The sequence below is a fragment of the Geosmithia morbida genome (assembly GCF_012550715.1).
Source record: "Geosmithia morbida isolate 1262 chromosome Unknown scaffold_18, whole genome shotgun sequence".
NCBI lineage: Eukaryota > Fungi > Ascomycota > Sordariomycetes > Hypocreales > Bionectriaceae > Geosmithia > Geosmithia morbida.
The window spans coordinates 398,755-419,333 of record NW_023336205.1 but is presented as its reverse complement, the minus strand read 5'-3'; the positions used below and the strand labels follow the sequence as shown (position 1 = coordinate 419,333).

At 50.6% G+C, this 20,579-nt stretch overlaps 8 protein-coding genes across 8 annotated transcripts; 3 read left to right on the top strand and 5 right to left on the bottom strand.

The window, feature by feature from the left end:
- Positions 1-2,049: 2,049 nt before the first annotated feature.
- Positions 2,050-3,222, bottom strand: GMORB2_3511 (uncharacterized protein; the record flags this gene model as incomplete). The annotated part of the gene is made up of 3 exons (XM_035465487.1): positions 2,050-2,403; positions 2,459-2,783; positions 2,837-3,222. 3 exons carry the CDS (start codon positions 3,220-3,222, stop codon positions 2,050-2,052), a joined length of 1,065 nt encoding a protein of 354 aa, XP_035318752.1.
- A 1,343-nt stretch (positions 3,223-4,565) lies between these two features.
- Positions 4,566-6,175, bottom strand: GMORB2_3510 (succinate-semialdehyde dehydrogenase / glutarate-semialdehyde dehydrogenase; the record flags this gene model as incomplete). Its single annotated transcript, XM_035465486.1, has 2 exons — positions 4,566-4,689; positions 4,803-6,175. 2 exons carry the CDS (start codon positions 6,173-6,175, stop codon positions 4,566-4,568), a joined length of 1,497 nt encoding a protein of 498 aa, XP_035318751.1.
- Positions 6,176-6,717: 542 nt separating this feature from the next.
- On the top strand, positions 6,718-8,301 carry GMORB2_3509 (monoamine oxidase; the record flags this gene model as incomplete). The annotated part of the gene is made up of 3 exons (XM_035465485.1): positions 6,718-7,035; positions 7,122-7,422; positions 7,532-8,301. The coding sequence occupies 3 exons, from the start codon at positions 6,718-6,720 to the stop codon at positions 8,299-8,301; spliced, it is 1,389 nt and encodes a 462-aa protein (XP_035318750.1).
- An 831-nt stretch (positions 8,302-9,132) lies between these two features.
- On the top strand, positions 9,133-11,158 carry GMORB2_3508 (gamma-glutamyltranspeptidase / glutathione hydrolase; the record flags this gene model as incomplete). The annotated part of the gene is made up of 3 exons (XM_035465484.1): positions 9,133-9,297; positions 9,355-9,798; positions 9,872-11,158. 3 exons carry the CDS (start codon positions 9,133-9,135, stop codon positions 11,156-11,158), a joined length of 1,896 nt encoding a protein of 631 aa, XP_035318749.1.
- A 192-nt stretch (positions 11,159-11,350) lies between these two features.
- On the bottom strand, positions 11,351-11,911 carry GMORB2_3507 (monothiol glutaredoxin; the record flags this gene model as incomplete). The annotated part of the gene is made up of 2 exons (XM_035465483.1): positions 11,351-11,818; positions 11,888-11,911. The coding sequence occupies 2 exons, from the start codon at positions 11,909-11,911 to the stop codon at positions 11,351-11,353; spliced, it is 492 nt and encodes a 163-aa protein (XP_035318748.1).
- A 320-nt stretch (positions 11,912-12,231) lies between these two features.
- GMORB2_3506 (phosphopantothenoylcysteine decarboxylase) lies at positions 12,232-13,004 on the top strand (the record flags this gene model as incomplete). The annotated part of the gene is made up of 2 exons (XM_035465482.1): positions 12,232-12,315; positions 12,390-13,004. 2 exons carry the CDS (start codon positions 12,232-12,234, stop codon positions 13,002-13,004), a joined length of 699 nt encoding a protein of 232 aa, XP_035318747.1.
- A 1,601-nt stretch (positions 13,005-14,605) lies between these two features.
- Positions 14,606-15,870, bottom strand: GMORB2_3505 (branched-chain amino acid aminotransferase; the record flags this gene model as incomplete). The annotated part of the gene is made up of 2 exons (XM_035465481.1): positions 14,606-14,776; positions 14,851-15,870. 2 exons carry the CDS (start codon positions 15,868-15,870, stop codon positions 14,606-14,608), a joined length of 1,191 nt encoding a protein of 396 aa, XP_035318746.1.
- Positions 15,871-17,251: 1,381 nt separating this feature from the next.
- Positions 17,252-18,462, bottom strand: GMORB2_3504 (endoplasmic reticulum-Golgi intermediate compartment protein 2; the record flags this gene model as incomplete). The annotated part of the gene is made up of 2 exons (XM_035465480.1): positions 17,252-18,291; positions 18,387-18,462. 2 exons carry the CDS (start codon positions 18,460-18,462, stop codon positions 17,252-17,254), a joined length of 1,116 nt encoding a protein of 371 aa, XP_035318745.1.
- Positions 18,463-20,579: the final 2,117 nt, after the last annotated feature.

Here is a 20,579-nt window from a genome sequence, read left to right as displayed (position 1 = left end):
ACTATCCCGCTGTGCTTGAGAGGATAAATGGCCCCGTCTGCAATGTGGATGGGCATACGAAGTCCTGGGCGTGAAGATGTAATCGCCGTGGATAGTTGCCGTGCTGCTCTGTACAATGGATGGAAGATAGTGATATCTTATGTAGAACCCCGCCAATCTTGAGTTTGGTACCTAACATTATCTGCACCATCCAACTAGTAGCAGTGCCATATCACAGGTATGCAGCTACCGAGGCGCAACCCTACATGTAGACGCTGGCCGGGCTAACTGGCAATACCGTGCTGCCATTTATTTACTAACCTACTAGCCTTGATACCTCATAATACTACTCCATAATACTACTCCGTAAGGGAATTCGGGCGTCATGAAGACTAGAGGATCGGTCGTAACTTGATCTACGAAACCACAGAGATAACACCTGGGAAGGTTGTGTATCTTCACACTCACGTTGAATTCCAGCAAAGCCCATGTATTTAACTTAATCGGAATTCGCCATTGGTTCGACGTGTCGTTTTGCCCCATATATCAAATTAGTTGGAAGTGCTGTCAAGTACACAATGCATCCTATACCATAAAGTCCTGCGTTACGCCCCTCACACGACATCAAATTTGACCTTACCCCACCTTTTGTACGTGCACACCAAGTCCCGGTGGCGACGCTCCAGTATTGACACAGCCTATGGACAACCACCAGGAAGAATAAGCTGACCAGACTCAAGCCCAATATCTATAAGTAAGAGTGGAGTCAATATAGTAGCAAAGGCACTAGTAATATATATATATATATATATCAAACGCTGTTCCTTCCTCGATAGAATTGAGGAAGATGACTACGACCTTTTAGACCCTTTCACCCCACTCTCGTACAATCCCCTGATAGGTCTGACAACTAACATTGGGTTGCCACGATTCGAGGCATGAATCGCAAGTAATTCCCATCTTTTGGAAGACTTCAGCCTTGCAGTGCCTACACTGCTCTGGTTTCCTACGTTACTGGAGTATTTGTCCGTGAATACTCCATGTTCGTTCTTGGAAGTAGAGCACGGGCACATTTTACTCACTAGATCATCATGGTGGTCGTCGAACCCTTCTTCTTTTCCTTCTTGGTTGGAAGTTCTACCAAAGTACTGAGACTTACCAGTCCTCTGAGTGTGATCTCATCCGGGAGGCCAAAATTATCAATGCCTATGGACAGTCCCATATAGAGGATGCGCAAGGTTTCTGGACTGGAGTGGCTTACGGGTTTGGGTTTCCCGGAGGTATTAGGCCATTGATAGAGTCCCATAGCTGTGCTCCTTCCTGGTCTACAAATTCCAATATATCAAAACAGAAGGCCCAATATCTAGTTTAAAGGCTCTGTAGTGTGAGAAGAGCACAGTCATATCACGGGGTTGGACAAGATATCTTCGATTTCTCTTTAATGAGTATCCGGGATAAATTTGATGAACGGGAAATGCTAGGCTCACACCCCTTCTTGTTTTTCTAGCACTTCAGTATAGTCCATAAATCCTTGATGGCGTTCAGCAGATAGAGCTTGAGAAAGAGTAATCGCCTGTCAGTGGGCGCTAACACGGGCAGTGGAGGACCCATCACATTCTTGAAAACGGTGGGCTTCCGAGTGTGACATTGGGGGGTTTTTTTTTTGGGTCCCGATAATGATTGGGAAATCGGAACCCTGGATCTTCGGGTCATATAATTAAGTGATAGCTGTAATGCATCGCAGCCCAAACTCGAAAAGATATCCAAGCTGCGGGCGCTACGACTGCATTGCCAGGCCCGCCGTGTACGTCTTATCAGCCGGCCTTCCCAGGAGGATAAAGGTACGCGCATTAGATGTCAATAGCAACACAAACCCGATCCCTGCCAGGCAACAGCGGGGTGATACACGATAAATTGTACGCCCATGCCTCATCTGGAAAAGTGGAGCTCAACTGGTATCACATCTACTCATTCTCCTAAACTACTCTGTACCTGTATTAATTTACGACGCAAGAGAACAAATAAGCAGATAGATAAAATGGTTCGATCATGTATTAGCTTGCAAAATACTTATTCATCTTCCTCCTCAATTTCAGTTATCATAGAGTCAATAAAGTCCCTGCGCTCAGCGAGCCAGGCTCTCATGCCCTGGATATCAAAATCCTTCTTAGCAACCTGGCGATCGCGCTCCTCGCGTTGCTTAGCGCGGATCTGCTCCTCTAGAAGTTCAAGACGATACTCGGTGTACTGAGTGTAAAGTTCTGACTTGTAACTGATTGCGCGGACGCCGACCAGGACGGTTTCGTCCCGCACAGCTGGACTCCTGGGGCGGAAGCATGTCACCATGCTAATACGCTCCTTTCCACCAAAAGCCTTGAGTGCTTGATGCTCAATATATCGTCCCTGAAGAACAACTGCCGTTCCCTGAAGTTTGTCAGTCAGTATTGGGACACTCACGTTTGGAAGGGGCACCTCTTACCATGCTCGGACCCCTGACTTTGAGGATGTCTCCCCCGGGAGTCCGTATCGCAGTCTCGCCACCGATCATATTGGCGCAGTCAGAAAGCATCACAACACAAACAAAGGGGAAGCTGTCGTAGTGCCATGCTACAGCAGAAAGGCCGTCGCCAAGTGGGCTGTGGTCCACCATGGTGACAGTGGCTTGTTCATTGCCCTCCCCAATCGAGATGTTGATGTTGGCAATCTCGAAATCCATGGAAGGTACCAGGTCTATCCCAGCTACCTGTGAGATGCTGGAGATAAGGTCTGGGGACTTCCAAGCACTGTAGGTAAACGGTGCGCGACTAATGTATATGTTAGCTTGAGTCATTCAATATCTAATCGGGGCACCACTTACGCTGGACCAATGCCGCGGATCATGTTCTTGTTGAAAGTTGAGCAGAATTGTCGATCTTTTAGAACCTCCTCACTGAAAACTTCAGCTCGTATCTGCTCAACAGCCTCCTTGCTGAATAGTGGAAATGGATCAGAGACGGCATTGGGGGAGATTCCGTGGCCTTCGAGCCCGATGTCCTTCATCTTGACAATGTTCTTGGGGGGCTCAAAGGCAATGTGCTTGGCCTTGTCAAAGTTCACACGGGCCGTTTTTTTAGACTCTTCGGACAAATATTTGGGGAGTTGGTTGGTCGGACGTGTAGCTGACTTGGTAGTAGGGCCAACGACCTTTGGGGCCGGAGGCCACTGGGGGATAAAGGCATTCTTAGATGTGATCGCACCAGGCATCGTGCTCAGATCTGTCGGTTTTATATTGGTACAGATGATTTTAGGGGGTAGGAAAAAGAAATTTTCGTCGTGAAGCTATTGATACTTCCAGAAATATGATGAGCTGATTGCGACAAGAAGGTGAAGTAAGTATGGTAGTTGAGGTTGATAACAAATATCGTAGGAACGCTTCTTGGACAGGCGAGGAACCTTGAGGTAATATATATAGACTTAGAATCAGTCTACGAGAGCTGTTTTCCATCGATATCATTAGTGCCCCGTACACCTCAACGTTGCTTCCTTCTAGCTAAACTCGATAACAGTATTATCCTGAAAACAGTACGCTTCCTCAACGCTACAAAGTCCCAAATGCTCGGCGGAAGATACCCCTGAGGTGTGTAGTCTCGATGACAGGCTGTAGAATGGAAAAAGGCTCAATAGACAGGTTTCCGCCTATCTTTGCCATTAGGGAGTCCGTCAACAGGAATCATGTGGCGTCGGATGAGAACCCGACGTCGTTTGTGTCACATCTAGACCCACGGAATAACCATTCACTAACACGGGGACGGTCCTCATGCATAATGTGTAATTTCTTTCCATTTTGAGAACTCATATTCTAAAAGCGCATATCCTAGGATGTAAAGTTTACGTCTTATCGCTTCTATTCTCTCAAAGCCTGCAATGCCCCGCCTACTTATCACCTGTCCCTAGTTCATTAGAGGATAGCTTCAACCACCCGTCACATGGGTCAAGGAGAGCCTGAACCGTCGCCATCTTCCCATACTTTGGGCATTGATTCTTTTCTCTACATCGCTGATACGTTGGGTGAGACGCCAGGGCCTTGCGGGATATTATGGGGAAAACATGTGGTGGTTATCAATTACTTGTTACCAGTCGCCTGGATGGAGTCTCTTCCGAAGTTCGCTAGGGCCTCCTCCTCATCATCCGGCGTCTAGTTAGTGTGATGTCAATATTCAACAATGCAGTATTCAAATCGTGATAACAATGTGCACGTATCAGACTCAATATGGTCCTGACATGAACAATAAGTCCCATGGTAGATTTGGACGTCCCATTTTCGGGAATAATAAACTCACAGTGGTAAATATATCCTATGACTAGAGAATGGAAACTCCCTGGTGGGTTCTACTACTGACACTGGAAAATCTGTGGGAAAGCTGTATGTATGTATTTAAGAATCATACATTCTGTTACGCCGTAACCACAATAGTTTAAGCTTGAGAAGTACCTCTTTGTGTAAGACGTTATGTGGATTTCATCAAACATGGCGTTGGAATGCCTTCCCGTGTTGTTTCCTACCCATGAGGTTATATATATATATATATATATATATAGTAATATATCTAGAGGCTACTAGTAAATTTAGTATCGATGCCCCCGGTGACGATGGTCTTGTACACTAGGTACTCGTCACATCCATACTTACTACCTTCGCGGCCAAACCCCGATGCCTTGATGCCACCGAAACTATAAGGGGAACAAGGGTTAGTATAATCCATGTGAAATACTAAGTGAAGTGTGGAATGAAAATTATTAGATATTGTGATTTGGGGGAATGTCTGCAATAAGATGGGACGTACGGAGCTGCCACGTCTGAAATAACGCCGGTGTTGACTGCCACCATGCCAAACTCCAAGCGCTCGCAGATACGGTAGTATCGAGGCAAGCTTGAGGTGATGACATATGAGGCTAGGCCAACATCCACTGAGTTCGCACGTGCAACAACTTCATCTTCTGTTTTGAATCGGGAAATAGCTGCGAGCGGACCGAAAGTCTCCTCCTTCATGACCTTCATTGAGTCGTTGACGTCTCCCAGAATGGTGAGCGAGTAAAAGTTAGGGCCAAGATGAGGGAGAGGTTTTCCCCCGAGAAGAATTGTGGCTTCCTTGGTCACAGCATCATTCACATGATCGTGGACCTTAGCGATGGCGGTGGTAAGAGGCCCGTGGGTGACTCCAGCTTCGGAACCAGGGCCGACGCGAAATTTGGCCACTTCTTCTACCAGTCGCTCAGTGAAGTGGCCGTATATATCGTCTTGAACAAATATACGGTTGGCGCAAACGCATGTCTGTCCAGTGACTTTGAATTTGCTAGCGATAGTGCTAGAAACTGCGGTCTCCACGTCGGCATCGTTAAAAATGATAAGAGGTGCGTTGCCGCCAAGCTCTAGACTGAGCTTCTTCAATGTACTGCTGGACTGCTGGATCAGGATTTTTCCCACACCTGTAGACCCCGTGAATGAGATCTTCTTCACCACCCCCGACGTGCATAGCTTCTGACCAAGCCTCGGCGTAGTTCTAAGAGACGTCACTACGTTCAGAACGCCCTTCGGAACGCCCGCCCGCTCTGCTAGTACTGCAAGCACGTTGGACGAGAAAGGTGTCAGGCCATCTGACTTGAGAACGACGGTACATCCGGCTGCCAGTGCAGCTCCAATCTTGCGAGCGCCCATTGCGAGGGGGAAGTTCCACGGAGTGATCAGGCCGACAACGCCAATGGGCTGTTTTATAGTACGCGTCCGATGCGTGGGATTTGAGTGAGGTACAACGTCTCCATAGATCCGAGGGGCTTCCTCCGAAAACCACTCAAAGAAGCTCGCGGAGAATAGGGCTTCGCCTTCAGCGTCGGCCTTAGCTTTGCCGTTTTCAGCGGTGATAATCTTGCCAATATCGACCTTATTTTCGGTAATGAGGTCAAATAGGCGCCGCAGGATCCGCGCACGCGTGCGCCCAGACCGCGCCCTCCACAGTGGGAAAGCATCTTCGGCCGCATCTATGGCAGACTGTAGGTCATCAACCGTCGACTCCGGTGGCGAACCGATGACTTCTTGAGTTGCAGGGTTGCAGACGTCAAAGGTTTGTCCGCTCTTTGATTGTACCCATATGCCGTTGATGTAGGAGCCCTCAACAAAGAGAGAAGCATCAGACAGGTTGGACGTGAAAGGTGGAGGCATTGCGCGCCCGTTGGCGTTTGGTGTAGGAAGTATACGTGAGAAGGTTGTCGTCGTTATGGTGACAGTCAATGCCGAAATACTGAAATATTGAGATCGGAATCAAGATGATGGGATATTATAACCCAGGAAAAAAGTTGAGAACAAGGCAGCTCCAGAATTCAGCTGCTGTGAATATGATTCTTTCATGCATGGACTAAGCCATTGATTCCGAAATTTTTGTCAAAAATTCACCCGAATTCTGAATCCTGACAGATAAGAACGTCAATTGACGTCGCTTCTAAGGTTAGAGATCCGACCGATAGAGGCGGCTCGGGTGGGAAGCCGACCCCCCAGGATGCAGGACCCGTTCGTAAATTGCCTGTTTGGGAACAGTCGGCGCCACAACGTAAGCTCGTATTCCGTACAAGTACCCTGGTGCCGACTGCCGCTCCTCCCCGCAAGTTCATGCTAAAACGGATATAAAAACAAGCAATCTACAAACTCTTCAGATATTAGATGCCAGTTTCACAGTTCAAAACTCATGCAAAACTTTGAATCAGATCATGCATGACGTAGTCGTTATCGGCGCAGGTCTGAGTGGCCTCCAGGCGGCACGTTCCTGCCAGCTAGCAGGCCTCTCCGTCTCCGTGATTGAGGCGCGCGATCGCGTGGGTGGAAAGGTGTGGAGTGTGCCATTGCGCTCTGGTCGTGGCTACGCCGATCTAGGGGCTGCCTGGATCAACGATAGGCTGCAAAGCCGTATCAACGCGTATGTTCAGCAGTTTGGCCTCGAAACTGTGCGGCAGCGACTTGACGGCAAGGCCGTCATGCAGAAAGAGTCAGGAGATCGCATCGTGTATCCTTTTGGAATTACACCTGAAGTAAGCTGCAACTTTTCCCGATATCTCCTCGGACGCTGCCTCGGTTCAGGTTTAGCCTATCTGCTTACGTTACTATATATGTACAGTTCACTGCGGAAGAGAAGAAGAACCTCGAGTTTGTTCGTGACCACATACAGTCCGCAACTCTCAAGACCACGTGCCCAGGACAAGATGAGGATAGCGTGAGTCTGGACGAATATGTCCGCAAGTTGGGAGCCGGTCCAACAACGGTCAAGATGGTCAACTTATGGTCTCGCGTCATGCACGGTGTCGAGTCCAAGCAGCAGTCAGCTGCTTGGTTCATCGAATACTGCCGCAGAAACCATGGTCTACTCGCGGTCCGTGCGGACGACGAGTCGGGAGGAAACCATATGCGCATCACTACAGGTAAATCTATTGCTCCCCCCTTCCCCTGGAATGACAACCCTCTTTAAGATTATGACAATTTCGGTCCGTGCTGACATGTGTGGCCTATCTCCTCCACATTATCGTTCAGGAACACAAGACATCGCCAATGGCCTGGCCAACCTTGTCGGTCGTGACAACATTCATCTGTCCTCCCCCGTGGTCTCTGCGCATGATTACAGGAGCCATGTCACGGTGACGACGGCAGCAGGTCAGACATTCCAGGCCCATCGATGCATCATCTCCCTCCCGAGCACCATGTACAAGAGTCTTTCCATCGCACCCCCTCTTCCTGAGTCTATATGCTCCATCGTCAACTGCACCACTCTCGGCCACTACAATAAAGCCATTGTCTGTTACGACAAGCCATGGTGGCGTGACCTGGGATTCAACGGATTCCTGCTCAGTTACAAGGGTCCTGTGGTAGTTGCCCGCGATACAAGCGTTGACAGCATTGACTACTATGCCCTCACGTGTTTTGTCAATGGAGACGAAGGCACTAAATGGCAGGGTCTCAGTCACAATGACCGCCGTCAGGTCGTTCTTGACCAGATTGCTGAGGTGTACTATGGCGACATCAGTGAAAAAGCGGCTAGTATCGAGCATGTCTACCAGCCCTCTGACTTCTTTATTCAAATATGGAAAGAAGAGGTGTACAGCAAGGGTGCCTTGGCGCCTATAACAGCTATAGGCCAGCGTGATGCCTACGAGACATACTGCGGGAAGCCCGTGGGAAACTACCATTTTGTGGGGACAGAATATGCTACGGAGTGGAAGGGCTATATGGAAGGCGCTCTTTGTTCAGGAGAACACGGCGCTGCAGAGGTGGTCCAGGCCCTGGCTATCATCGCCAAGCTATGAGACTGCTCAATTTCAATTTCATATAGCCGGCGCGATGGGTGCAAAACAAGAGTCGGGTGAGGTCATAAGTGAGACATAAACGTTGTGCTCTATATCACATGCAGATTTTAATGGAACTATGTACATGGTAAATGTCGTATATCTTTTGTTTTAAGCACCCCTCTGTAAGTGACTCTAACCGCAATGTAAACAATCCGGAAAGGTGTGGGGGGATATGTTATAGTGTCATGTAGAAACTCCTCTGTTCTCTTATTGTCTTGCTAACAATCTCTCTTTTAATTATTTCCCATTTGCTTCTTTCTGTGTTCGTTTCCCTCCGTCGTGTGAGAAATCTCTACACTACTAAGTACCTTGGCTAGTCCTGGAATTGCAGACTTGATCCGGATATTGTTTTGCATAGAACACGTCTACTACCTACTTTCGGTACGAAGATACGCAAGTTTTGGTATGTTCAAATGCCGTGCGATATCGGGATCGGTCGCCCATAAAGTAATAGTATATACAAATGTACACAACCCCGCTACGTCCGTACCCATCTCGCCCCGCCTCCCCTCCTTTCCTAGCTCCATTCCCCCGCTGCTAGACCACTCTGCGAAACCGTCTAGTAAAGATCTCACCTGGTATCTGGGCATTTCCAATTGCGCGATCCTCGGTCTGTAACGTGTTCCCATTCCTCCTGACTACACTACATCGTCTTGATGATCAACCTTTCCGGTACACAAGTAAAGCTGTGCGCCTATATGCCATACATGGATCGATCCATCAGTTGCGCCACGACAACTAGTGATATTGCTTCTTCTGCACCGTCTATTCAATATTCTGCTGCCCATCATGCCCCTCCCTAGCTCATCTATTTTCCCGCCGGCATCAGCCAGCTACATACGGTTTCCCTCTCGTCGAAGCGTTGTACACAGTACAGAAGGGATTGTCTCCTGTTCGCAGCCACTTGCGGCACAATGCGGACTAGGGATTCTGCGCGCTGGTGGAAACGCAGCTGTAAGCCAACATTGTTGCTCTGTCCAAGTTCCGTGCTGACCGCCACCCTCACCACAGGATGCAGCTGTTGCGGTCGGTAAGTCTTCTGCTACTTGCACTCCAATTAGAGAAGAAAATGAGCAATTCAGTGTTAACAAAGGAGGATGTGCAGCGGCTGCGCTAAATGTCACGGAGCCCTGTTCCACAGGAATTGGTGGCGACGTCTTTCTGCTCTTTTGGGATGCCAAACAGAAAAAGGTCAATGCCATGAACGGATCGGGCAGGAGTGGAGCCAAGTACGACATTGACAAGGTCCGCGGCGCTCTAGGGCTCAAGGATGGCGATCGCGGAAATATCCCAATGACCAGCATTCATGCCATCACAGTTCCCGGGGCCCCGGCTGGCTGGTTCGATACTCACCAGAATTTTGGGAGCGGCAAGGTGTCCATGAGTGATATCCTGGCGCCCGCCATCAAACTGGCTGAGAAGGGGTTCCCGGTATCCGAGATCACGAGCCACTCTGTATGAATATGAAGACCGAAAATCATCACCAAATAAAAGTAGTGGACAATGCTAACAAGAAACAATTGCGCAGTGGAACTTGCACGAGAAGCTCCTCCGCGAAGCATCACCAAACTATCGGGAACTTCTCAAAAGGGATCCATCCGCCAAGGATGGTTTCCGGGCTCCGCACGCCGGTGAAATTATGAAGAACCCCGACCTAGCCAGGACGTTTCGCACGCTAGCCGAAGAGGGCAGAGAGGGCTTCTATACCGGCCGTATAGCCGAAGAAATCATCAAGCAGATCAAGGCCAGGGGTGGCTATATGGAGCTGGACGACCTGAAGCACCACCTGGACAGCAAGAGTGAGCCAGTGGACCCCATCTCCATCAAGTTCTACGGCCAAGGGCTACGTGACAGCCCAGAGAGCCAGGGCGGCATCGAGCTCTGGGAGCATCCGCCAAATGGCCAAGGAATCGTGGCTCTCATGTCGATGGGCATTATTCAGGAACTGGAGAAACAAGGGAAAATCCCTACATTTAAACCAGAAGACTTCAATACGGCGCCCTACCTCCATGCCATTATAGAATCCTTGCGTATTGCCTTTTCCGATACAAACTGGTTTGTCGCCGACCCAAACGTTGCAGAGGTACCCGTCAAGGCCATGATCAGCCCACAGTATCTCGCTGAGAGGGCAAAACTTTTCGACGCGACAAAGGCCTCACAGCCAATGGAGCCAGGGAAACCTCATGAGTTTGTATCGCCAGCTCTGCAAACTTCTGACACGGTCTACTTTGCTGTGACAGACTCCGAGGGCAACGCTGCCTCCTTTATCAACTCGAATTACGAAGCGTTTGGGTCTGGAATCATCCCCGAGGGGTGTGGGTTCACGCTTCAGAGTCGTGGAGCCAACTTCTCTCTTGACAAGAGCCATCCCAATCGGCTGGAGCCCCGAAAAAGGCCGTATCATACCATCATTCCCGGTATGGCAACCAACATCTCTGATGGCTCCCTGCACTCTGCATTTGGCGTCATGGGTCTGTTCATGCAGCCTCAAGGCCATGTGCAGGTTCTCCTCGGCCAAATTGTGGGCAAGTTGAACCCGCAGCAGGCTTTGGACGCGCCAAGGGTATGTATCGGTGGCAAGATGCATGAGGGCAAAATCATGGACTGGACGGTGCACGTTGAGGATGGAATGTCCCAGGAGACAGTTGATGGGCTCATAAAACTCGGCCACAAGGTTGAGATAATGAGTGGCATAGGGAGAAGCATGTTTGGCCGAGGCCAAATCATTAGACAATCGGTGGATCCGGTGGAAGGGACGCCTCTCTGGTCAGCTGGTAGCGACATGCGGGCAGACGGTGCTGCGTACCCGTTGTAAGATTTTACCATGCGCATAGCATGGAGCCTCCAGTTTCTAGCAAATAGGCATATATGAGAGTATATGCACACAGGTCAAGGTGTAGTATGGCTTTTGTTATTGTATATTTTCTTCGTGCCTCGGCTATTCCACGTCCGACAACCAGCTATCGTACACAAACCTCGGCCTTCAGCCGGTGTTTGAGCCTGTAACCTAACTGTCCGACTCTCCCTCTTCAGCTAAGAGCTTCTTCTCTTCGAACATCTTGGCCAAGTCGCCGTTCTGGTGCATCGAGACGAGGATGTCGCATCCGCCAACAAACTCGTTGTTGACGTATAGCTGAGGAATGGTCGGCCACTCGGAGTACTCCTTGATTCCGGAGCGCAGCTCATCGTCCTCGAGGACGTTAAACGCAGCGAAGCGGGCAGGATCGACGCCCTGCATGCCGAGAATTTGGATGACGGCACGCGAGAAGCCGCAAGCTGGCATCTCGGGTGTTCCTTTCATGAACAGCACGACGGGGGCTGAGGCAACGGCCTTTTCTATGGCTGACCGCGTCTCGTCGGAAAGGAGACGCACCTGGAAGGGCGACAAGAACGATCGGGCGACAAATGCTGGGGCGGGGGCCCTCGTGGCCGCGACGCGAAAGACGGCTGGGCGCATAGCCTGTCGGCAGAGGCCCTATCGCTCAACCCAGTCAATACCTATACCTATTGCCAGAGACACACAGGATTGGGGTTCTGTACGTACGGAAGAAATGGCGCGTGCAAACATGGCTGCTGAGCTTATGTTGCAATGAGGTGTGTAATGTCCCAGGAGTGCTAGAGAAGGATCTAGAGAAAGAATGGTGATGCAATCCAGCTTCTGTGGCGACGAGTTAAGGTGGCTGACCAATCAAACTGTCAGTAGTAAGCGGTCTCGGGAGAGCGGTCCACCCTTAAATATCGATTGCCGACGCGTCAAAAAAGTTGGCTTTTAAAGGCTGTTGATGGAAACAAGTGGCTATATGCTGTTCCAGAGTACTCACCTGCAGCGGTTTCACTTCTCGACTGTGCATCAGCTTGGTCAAGCCCTTAAGTTTCAAAGTGGTCAACATGTCGCTAAATGGTCGCGATGACTCGGCCGATTCGGTAGTTCAAGCACGCAGTGATGGCAAGCGTCATTTGTTGCTAGCAGCTGTGAGTTGATCGCAAATACGAAATTTATTCTGTTCCGTGTAACTGTGAGCTGACATCGGGTCTCATTTTCTCAGACTGGCTCTGTTGCCACTATCAAAATCTTCCAGATCGTCAAAGCTCTCTCGACGCGGGATAACCTCTCAATACGGCTCGTCTTCACACCATCGGCCGCCCGCTTCCTCGACGGTCAGTCGGCCGAGCAGCCGTCACTGGCTGAGATCGCACGCTTTCGCAACGTCGACGCTATATACAATGATGCCTCAGAGTGGACGACCCCGTGGACTCGTGGATCACCAGTCCTACACATTGAGTTGAGGAAATGGGCCGACCTCATGGTGATTGCGCCTTTGAGCGCCAATTCCATGGCGAAAATGATAACGGGAATATGCGACTCGCTGCTCCTCTCAGTGGTTCGAGCTTGGGATACGACCGGCTTCGTTGACGGGACGGGCAACCTAAATATGAAGAGGAAGATTGTCGTGGCTCCCGCTATGAACACCTGCATGTGGAGACACCCCATCACCGCTCGCCAGATCAAGACACTCGAAGAAGACTGGGGAGGCGACCAAGGTTGGGTCGAAGTCATAAGGCCAATCGAGAAGCCTCTGGCTTGTGGTGATGTCGGGGATGGCGCCATGGCCAGCTTCGAAACGATAGTCTCTGTTATTGACGAGAAACTTGGCTTCTAGCCCAAGTAAAAGTGCCGCTTCATAGGTCTTTGCCTTTTGAAAACAATCTCGTATCGATACCCGAGCGTGGCCTAGGTTTGAGAGCTCATTCTTTGCTACGAGCTATCATTGCTATGCTGGTCTTTTTTTCTTCAACTAAGCCCAATACGTCACCATATTTCCGCCGAAATGTGGAAGGGAAGGAGCGCGCTGATTGGCGTGACAAGCTGCTCCTTCCTTGGGTGAAATTGCCCATCTACGCCCSCCCCCCCCCCCCCCCCTACCGAAATTCAATGTCAATTTCCCGCCTCACATACGCTCTCAAATACTTTACATCAACCGGAGTATGTATACTAGTACCTGTTGGCATTGTTTTCACCTTTCACGGATCTATCTACTTTGTACCTCATCCCAATATGCCGCCCAAGCCATACCTCGACCCTCTCTGTCGCCTGCAAAGCCCAGCGCCCGGTCACTCCAACGAAGAAAGTTCCTCTCCCAGTATGGTCTTCCGCGACCGCCTCCAGAGTGTGAAACCTTCAGGCTCACAATATCTGTCCCCACTGGAAGCAGAGCCAGAAGCCCTTTCCTCCAACGTGATTGACCTCTTCCGAGCGGGCTTCATGTCTGATGCCCGTCCATCTCCAGCAGAAGGGCAAGGTCATGCAGCAGTTGGGAAAGCCAAGCCTTGCGACACCCTAGTAGGGCTGAGTAGTACGTCAAGCACAGCGACAAACAAATCGGCTCTAACGGCTTGACAGACGCCTTTGCCCAGGCAGGATCTACCATTCATGTTTCTGCTGTTGAAGACCTGGTGAAGGCACATGCAGACGTCCAGAAGCGCATTGATTATTTCGTCAACAGGTCATCTGCCATTCTGAAGACACATGATGGTTTGTACTCCAACGCCGAGTGGCCTCTATCCCAGACGCGATGTTCCACAGACAAACACCCATGTGCCACTGTGGCAGAACACCTGACACGCCTTGAGAAGGGTCTCAAAGCGTCGAAAGACATGATCATGCGTCTAGCTCAAGAATGGGACCAGTGTCTGATGGTAGAACGTAGAACATGGGTGCAGCTAGATTCTCAGTATTACTCACAGCTGGATGGTTCGGAGCAGCGTGATGTGTCTGCTATCAAAGAAAGGGACCTAGAGAATGAGGGTCGCCACATTGTCGAGCTCAAGTGCCAATTGATTGACGATATTCATCAGGTGAGGATATATCCTTATTTACTGGCATATGTAAGGCATTCGATATTGACAAAGGCCAGGAATTTATGGAGAAGATACAGGTTGAAACACAGAGCATGTTCCGCAATGTTATATTTTGATGATAGACGACGCTCTGTCAAATATACCTGCGTACACTCGGCATCAAATATTCACATTAGCTGTATGCAATACGTATCTACAATGCTATACGTGTGTGTACATCCAGAGGTTCAATATAATAATCGAGCTTTCAGTGCGTATGTCGTTAGCTCTATTATCCCCCTTCTAAGCAAATAATACATAGCACTGCCTGCAGACGGTCTCTGTTTTTCGTCTTAAGCCGAAATCAAACATTTTACTCCCGATGCCTTAACGGACAAGATAAACAAGATATGCAATGCAGTCTCTACTGCTCCTCGGGAATGACAACGCCCCACTCGTGCTCAGCACGGCCGTACATAATGTCGCCGACCCATCCCTTGATCTTCGTGGTGACCTCGCCCATATCATTGGCGCCCGTGGGGATGTTTATGTCGATATCACGGTGGTGGATCTGCGAAACGGCGCAGACAAAGAACTGTCAAGGTAAATTTAGTATCGCAAGATGTTCCTTCCTAAAGTGAGCAAAACGGCTGCGGCTCGTCAACTTACGGCAGTGCCAGCAGCAAAGGCCTCGATGAGGCGGCCTTCGTTGCTGGCCTCGATGACCTCGTCGATAGAGTACTTGCGCTCAGTGACGACAATGTCGTCGGCGAGTCTCTGCTTAACGAGCTCGATGATGGAGCGACGGGTGACACCGTCTAAGATAAGTTTGTCGTCAAGGGGAGCGGTGATGAGCTCCTTACGACCGTCCTTGGTCTTCCAGAGCGTGAAAAAGTTGCTGGCGCCGGCCTCTGTGCATTCGCCAGTGGGACCGTAGAGCCAGAGGATCTGGTGGAAACCATTCTTGCGAGCCTCGGCGGTGGCAGGGAGAGACGGGCCGTAGTTGGCGCCGACTTTGGCGTAACCGAAGCCGCCGGCCCAGGCACGGACCATGTCACCGGGGGATGTCTGGAGACGCATGCCGCCGGGAGGGGCGTCGAGACGAGGCATGTAGGTGAGTATGATGTAGAGCAAGGCCTCGCGGGGAGCCATTACACCGAGCTGAGAATGGGTACCGATCATTGTGGGACGGAGGTAGAGGAAGTTTCCGGGGGCGTCGCGAGGCAGCCAGCGGGGGCCATCGACGGACAGGATGGCGGTGATGAGCTTAACGAACTCGGCAGGGTCAAAGTCGGGAAGGGAGATGCGGCTGGCGGACATGCGCATGCGGTCGGCGTTGCAATCCGGGCGAAAGACGCGCAGACGTCCATCGTAGCCGCGGTAGGCCTTAAGGCCCTCGAAGCACTCGGTAGCGTAGTGCAGACACGAGGCCGTGGGGGCGAGGCTCAGAGGACCGTACGGCTTGATCTCGGGGGCGCCCCAGCCCGTCGACGCGTTCCACGTGGCCGTGATCATGTGGTCAGTGGCTACAGTCTCATTGCCTGAGTTGGCCTCAGCCTCAGAGGGGACGGCCTTGGGCGTCTTGGTGAGGTTGTAGATGAGCTTGGAGGCATCGAGGGGAGCGACATCGGGGGCCGACTTGACGGCGAGAACGGCGCCATCCTGGTTCGAGACAGCAGTGGGAGACATTGTGGTGATATGGTTTACTTTTGGAGCTTATAAAGGGGGACAAGCAAAGTCTGCGTGGGTTGGGGAAAATTGCAAAAGAAAACTTGTGCTCACAAAGGAGGTCGTTGATGGAGGGGGAGAGGAAGGGGAGGGCCAGAAAGCGGGTATAAATGGTCCAAGAAACCAAGCAACCTCAGCCCATTTAAGCAAACCCCAAAACAGGAACTTTTTACCCTCAATAATTACTACGAATATTATTATCAAGGCCCGTGACGCATAGGTACTTATATAATAGTAACGGCGAGGGCGGAGGCGACCGGATGATGGGCAGGGTTGTCATGATCCACTCCGGGGATGAGGGGGACAGGTAACTCGACGGTTGGGCCATTTAGACTCGGTGTATTATGTTGTGCTCGTAGGGTTTCGTCTATTCTCGAGCATTACTATAAGTAATGATAGTCTATTGGATAAACGTGTTTAATCTCTCTCGGAAGTTCTGTTTTCAGCGTCTTACCAATGAATCTTTCTGTGCGATATCGCGCTGACTCTTCCCAGTCCGATTTAAACATGGCCGCCGTGCCGCTGCCGATCCCCGGTGCAGTAAACCCCCCTCCCTTTGACCCCCAACTAGGGCGCATAGATAGTTGTCACATCAATGTTGCCAGAGCGCATGCGTGAATTTCCGATTCGTGGCTTATGGCAATCGCCATGTTCCTTCCTGTGTGTGCCTTGCGGCGCCCTTTCCCCTTGACTTTCGCGCCCTTTGTTGTACAAGTTGTACGAAGTACAGGGGAGGGGTTCGGCAGACGGAATTGGTGCGCGTTGTTGGCCCGTTCATAACCGTCAATTGCCCATTTTTGTACCGATCTACCAAGGCCCAAAGAAAAATGAACCTAAAATCGGCCCCGCTCCACGGACCACCACCAGCAATAGTGTGTCAGAAAACAATACTAGACTTTTCATTGGCGCTAGGCGCCGTGCCATGCTCTATGCGCCTCTGGCCGGTATCGGTATTAGCATCGATGCTAGGGGCTTATGAATTGTCCCTATGTTTTTCTTGTCTAGTTGTCGTCTGCGCCCTAGTGGTCTCCGAGATAGCATTGCTGACTGAGATGCTATGTCTAGCATTCTATCGGAGAGAATACGTCTAAAGTCGGTGTACCACTCCAACCATTCGAGTACACAAGTCTTCAACACTCTAAGAAGCTAGTGGCTGACCCTTGGATGACCTCGATGGAATAAATAGAGATACTTATATGTTTCAATGTTCAAGTATAATAGACCTAACTCCATAATATACATATCAAGTCACCCTTGTCGTCGCCTGCAATACATCCGTCCATTTGGGTTCCTTTGCTTTACAATTCCTTCACTTACGCAAAGGGATGCCAACAATTCAAGTCTAATCCTCTTGCTTAGCACCCAGTACACCGTCACCACCACTGCTGCGGCGACGACGGCCAATGACGTCGCGAGCCCACTCGGTAATGGTGAACCCCCAGTGACCAGCGACGAGGACACCACTAACGACGTTGACGACTCGGATGATGAAGCTGAGGAAAGAGAGGCGAGTCTCGTTGACGACGAGCATAATAGGCTCAATGTCATACTTGAAGAAAATGCCCGGGATGCTTCGCTCATCAATCTGCTTGCTCTGCTCGGTGACGGCGTACTGGTTGGTCGGAATAGTGGTGGAGCCATGGGTATAGACGGTGGGGACGACGGAGAGGTAGTACTGGAACTTGTGGAAGTTATCGCGGACGTTATTGACGGTGCGATCGAGGGGGTTGACGAGTGAAGGGTAGAAGGGCCCATAGGACAGCTCCGAAATGATGTGGGAAAAGTCAAAGGCGTCGTGCTCCAAGTGCTTGCTGTCGCCGAACTCGACATAACCGTGGCCGCGAGCCGTAATGTGGAAGTCGCCCTGCACCTTGTTCACATCGAGGCTCCCGTAGAGGCGGCAACTGTCTGCCTTGCCCTTGACTCGCGGTGTCTTGGCCCATTTCGCGAGCCTCTTGCCAGCCTTCACAATGTCGTGAACGTGCTCCTCGCCGAAGCCGTCGTCGTGTACCAACGTCTTCCATCCTTCGCCCGTGTTGACGCGGCCCTCATTGTCCCGGCCCAGGCGGTGCATGCCCTTGGCATCGACCCACTGGCTCCAGCTTGTGCGGTCGCGTTGCAGTCGCGATCCAGCGAGGATTCGGTCACCCGATGCGTCCTGGACATTAACGTGCAGGTCGCTGCACGGCATGCGCACCACAATGTCGAGGTTGATCTGCATCTGGTGCGCCACGCCCTTTTCCACCGCAAAATTGTGCGTCTCGTACCCCGTCCACCAATGCACCAACTCGGTCCACGCAAATATGATGGAGAAGAAGATCATAACGACGGTCCACTTGCCGCCGCCTGGTGTGCGCGTCACATATTCGGGTTTCGACTTAGCTATTATGATTACCCACATGGATGTCAGTTGCATGCCACCACACAAACAAAGTAATGAAATGCAAAGGTTCAATGGAGGAGAAAGGGTGACGTACGGAAAGCATCAAAGGCTTTAACAATGCTCCCCTTGGCACCAAAGTCATCCTCACTCAGTCCATGCTTCTCGTTCATGATGAATGACGCGCGGCTGGGTTCCGCCGCCGGAGTGGGCAGGGACCTGTCTTTTGTGTCACGAAAATGGAAATTTTTCCCAGATGAGTGTAGTGAGTGTGTATTTATTTGTGCAACTGCATAGGAAAATTCAGAGGGAGGTCGTCGAGAGAGCGTCAATGTCAAAGCAGACTAGGTCGTCGTCGTGGGTTGGATCCCGGAGGTACGGACGTTCCTAAGAGCTAGGCGCGTGTATTCTGACTCTGTACCTGTAAAACAAAAAAGGACACCTTTTGGGTTATTATTAATTGACCCCTTCATGGCTAGTTGTCTCAGTGTCGGGAGTAAGTTTATCCGAGAGATTCCTGAAAGGCTTTTCATGATGACATAATTTGAACAGACCCTGCAGATTGTCCTTGCTTGGCAGGGCAGAAGAGCCGTGCTAGACTCTAGGGCCCGAAGGCTAGTCGTGGATGCGGTCCGCCCGTTTCCGTACAAATTTACAGATGCTAAAATCAAGATAGTGGTCTTCTGCATGTATAATCCTCGTAGCTCTATGGTCCGGATGCAGTGTATTGCTTTGTGGTACGGGTATTGATGACGATGTGTTGAATTATTTCCCACTTGCGTACTGTACCGGCAGGGCCCGCATCGTCCGATATCTCCGGTGGCATATCCAGGTTTAGTCTCTAGATCTAATACTCCCCGCGTGATGACATCGGTCTGAGGCGGTACATGTAAGACCAAATACGTATATTACTTCCTCGGATACTCTCAATCATTGAGCGAATGCGGAGCACATCTGGCTGTAAAGATAATCATTCAACACCAATGCCTATGCTACGTCTTCTATACGCGTCTAGACAGCACTACGGCGTATCAATTGGCAGATATTACGACATATTGGCAGGGCCAAGGGGCAGGGGCCCGCCCGATCGGCGCCATCCAGCCGTGAGGGTCGAAGTGGGCGCCAGCAAGCCTTGGCACTATTGGGGTATGTTTTTTTACAAAAATAATTGATTTGATGTAGGCTGTAAGCTGTAAGCGTACTCCGACGACATATCCAGGTTTCCCATATCAGGGAAAACAGTCGGACTATTCTCTCCTGAGGAAGGAGTTTGCTACGGACACATGTTCATCGTGTCTATGATCGGCAGGAATCCATGATCAAAAGGATCACAACCCATACCTTGCTACTCCCTCCTGTCGTATCCAGCTGAGACCTACTGGTGCATATCTTCCTCCAGTGACATTCCCACGCCTGATAGCAGCCCTCTGCTACGAAGTTTGATGGGATGTTGGGCACTGGGCCCAAAACCCCGCCCTTCCTACTCAACACTAAAGTCCCGCTCGCTAGGCCTCCTCTCCATGGCTATGGGTAGCACGACCATCCAGCTGTCCTTTACTGCTGCGATGTATTGAATACGAAGCGGCCAAATACTCGTGTATCTATCCACAATTCATACGCTGCAGAGCGGGCAGTGCTGCTTGGTCGCTTGGGTATGGAGCACTCGTATTAGAAGTGATCAGCGAGGGAGGGTGGTGGGGTCACTTGGGCGGAGATGAGGATCAAGCAGGAGAAACCGACCCTGACTGAAACAGCGACAAAGAGCCGATGCCATTGGGGGCTTGAGGATGTGGAACTTCTCCATCTGATGAGTGACTGGTACAAGTACATCTAAGAGAGGGTGCCGTCCGAGGGTACATGCAGTGATGAAGACGGCAGGCAGTATTATATAGCAGCGGCTGGTACTCCTCGGGTGCTGCAAGGTACCAGTAGATTGTAGGCTCTGGTATTCTTAACCGACAAGGTTTATGCTAGTATGAGTACCCAGTACCTCATCAGAGTAGTGACATAAAGCCCTCCTTCGTTCGTTGTTACACTGTTATTCCGTGTATGCGCCGATTTCTGACCCACCACCGCCACCCACCACTACGAGCTACGAACCTTTCTACTCTCACCCATGCTGCCTCGGGCATATCGCCATTCACTCTCTGCAGCAAAACTCTTGATATTACATCCTCCGGATCCGTCCTGTCGAAATTCATTGTCTAGACATCTCGTCGCCCAGTTTCAACTCACATAAAATAGCAAAGTTGCTGATTCTACCACGATCACCCCAAACAAGGCGCTTTTT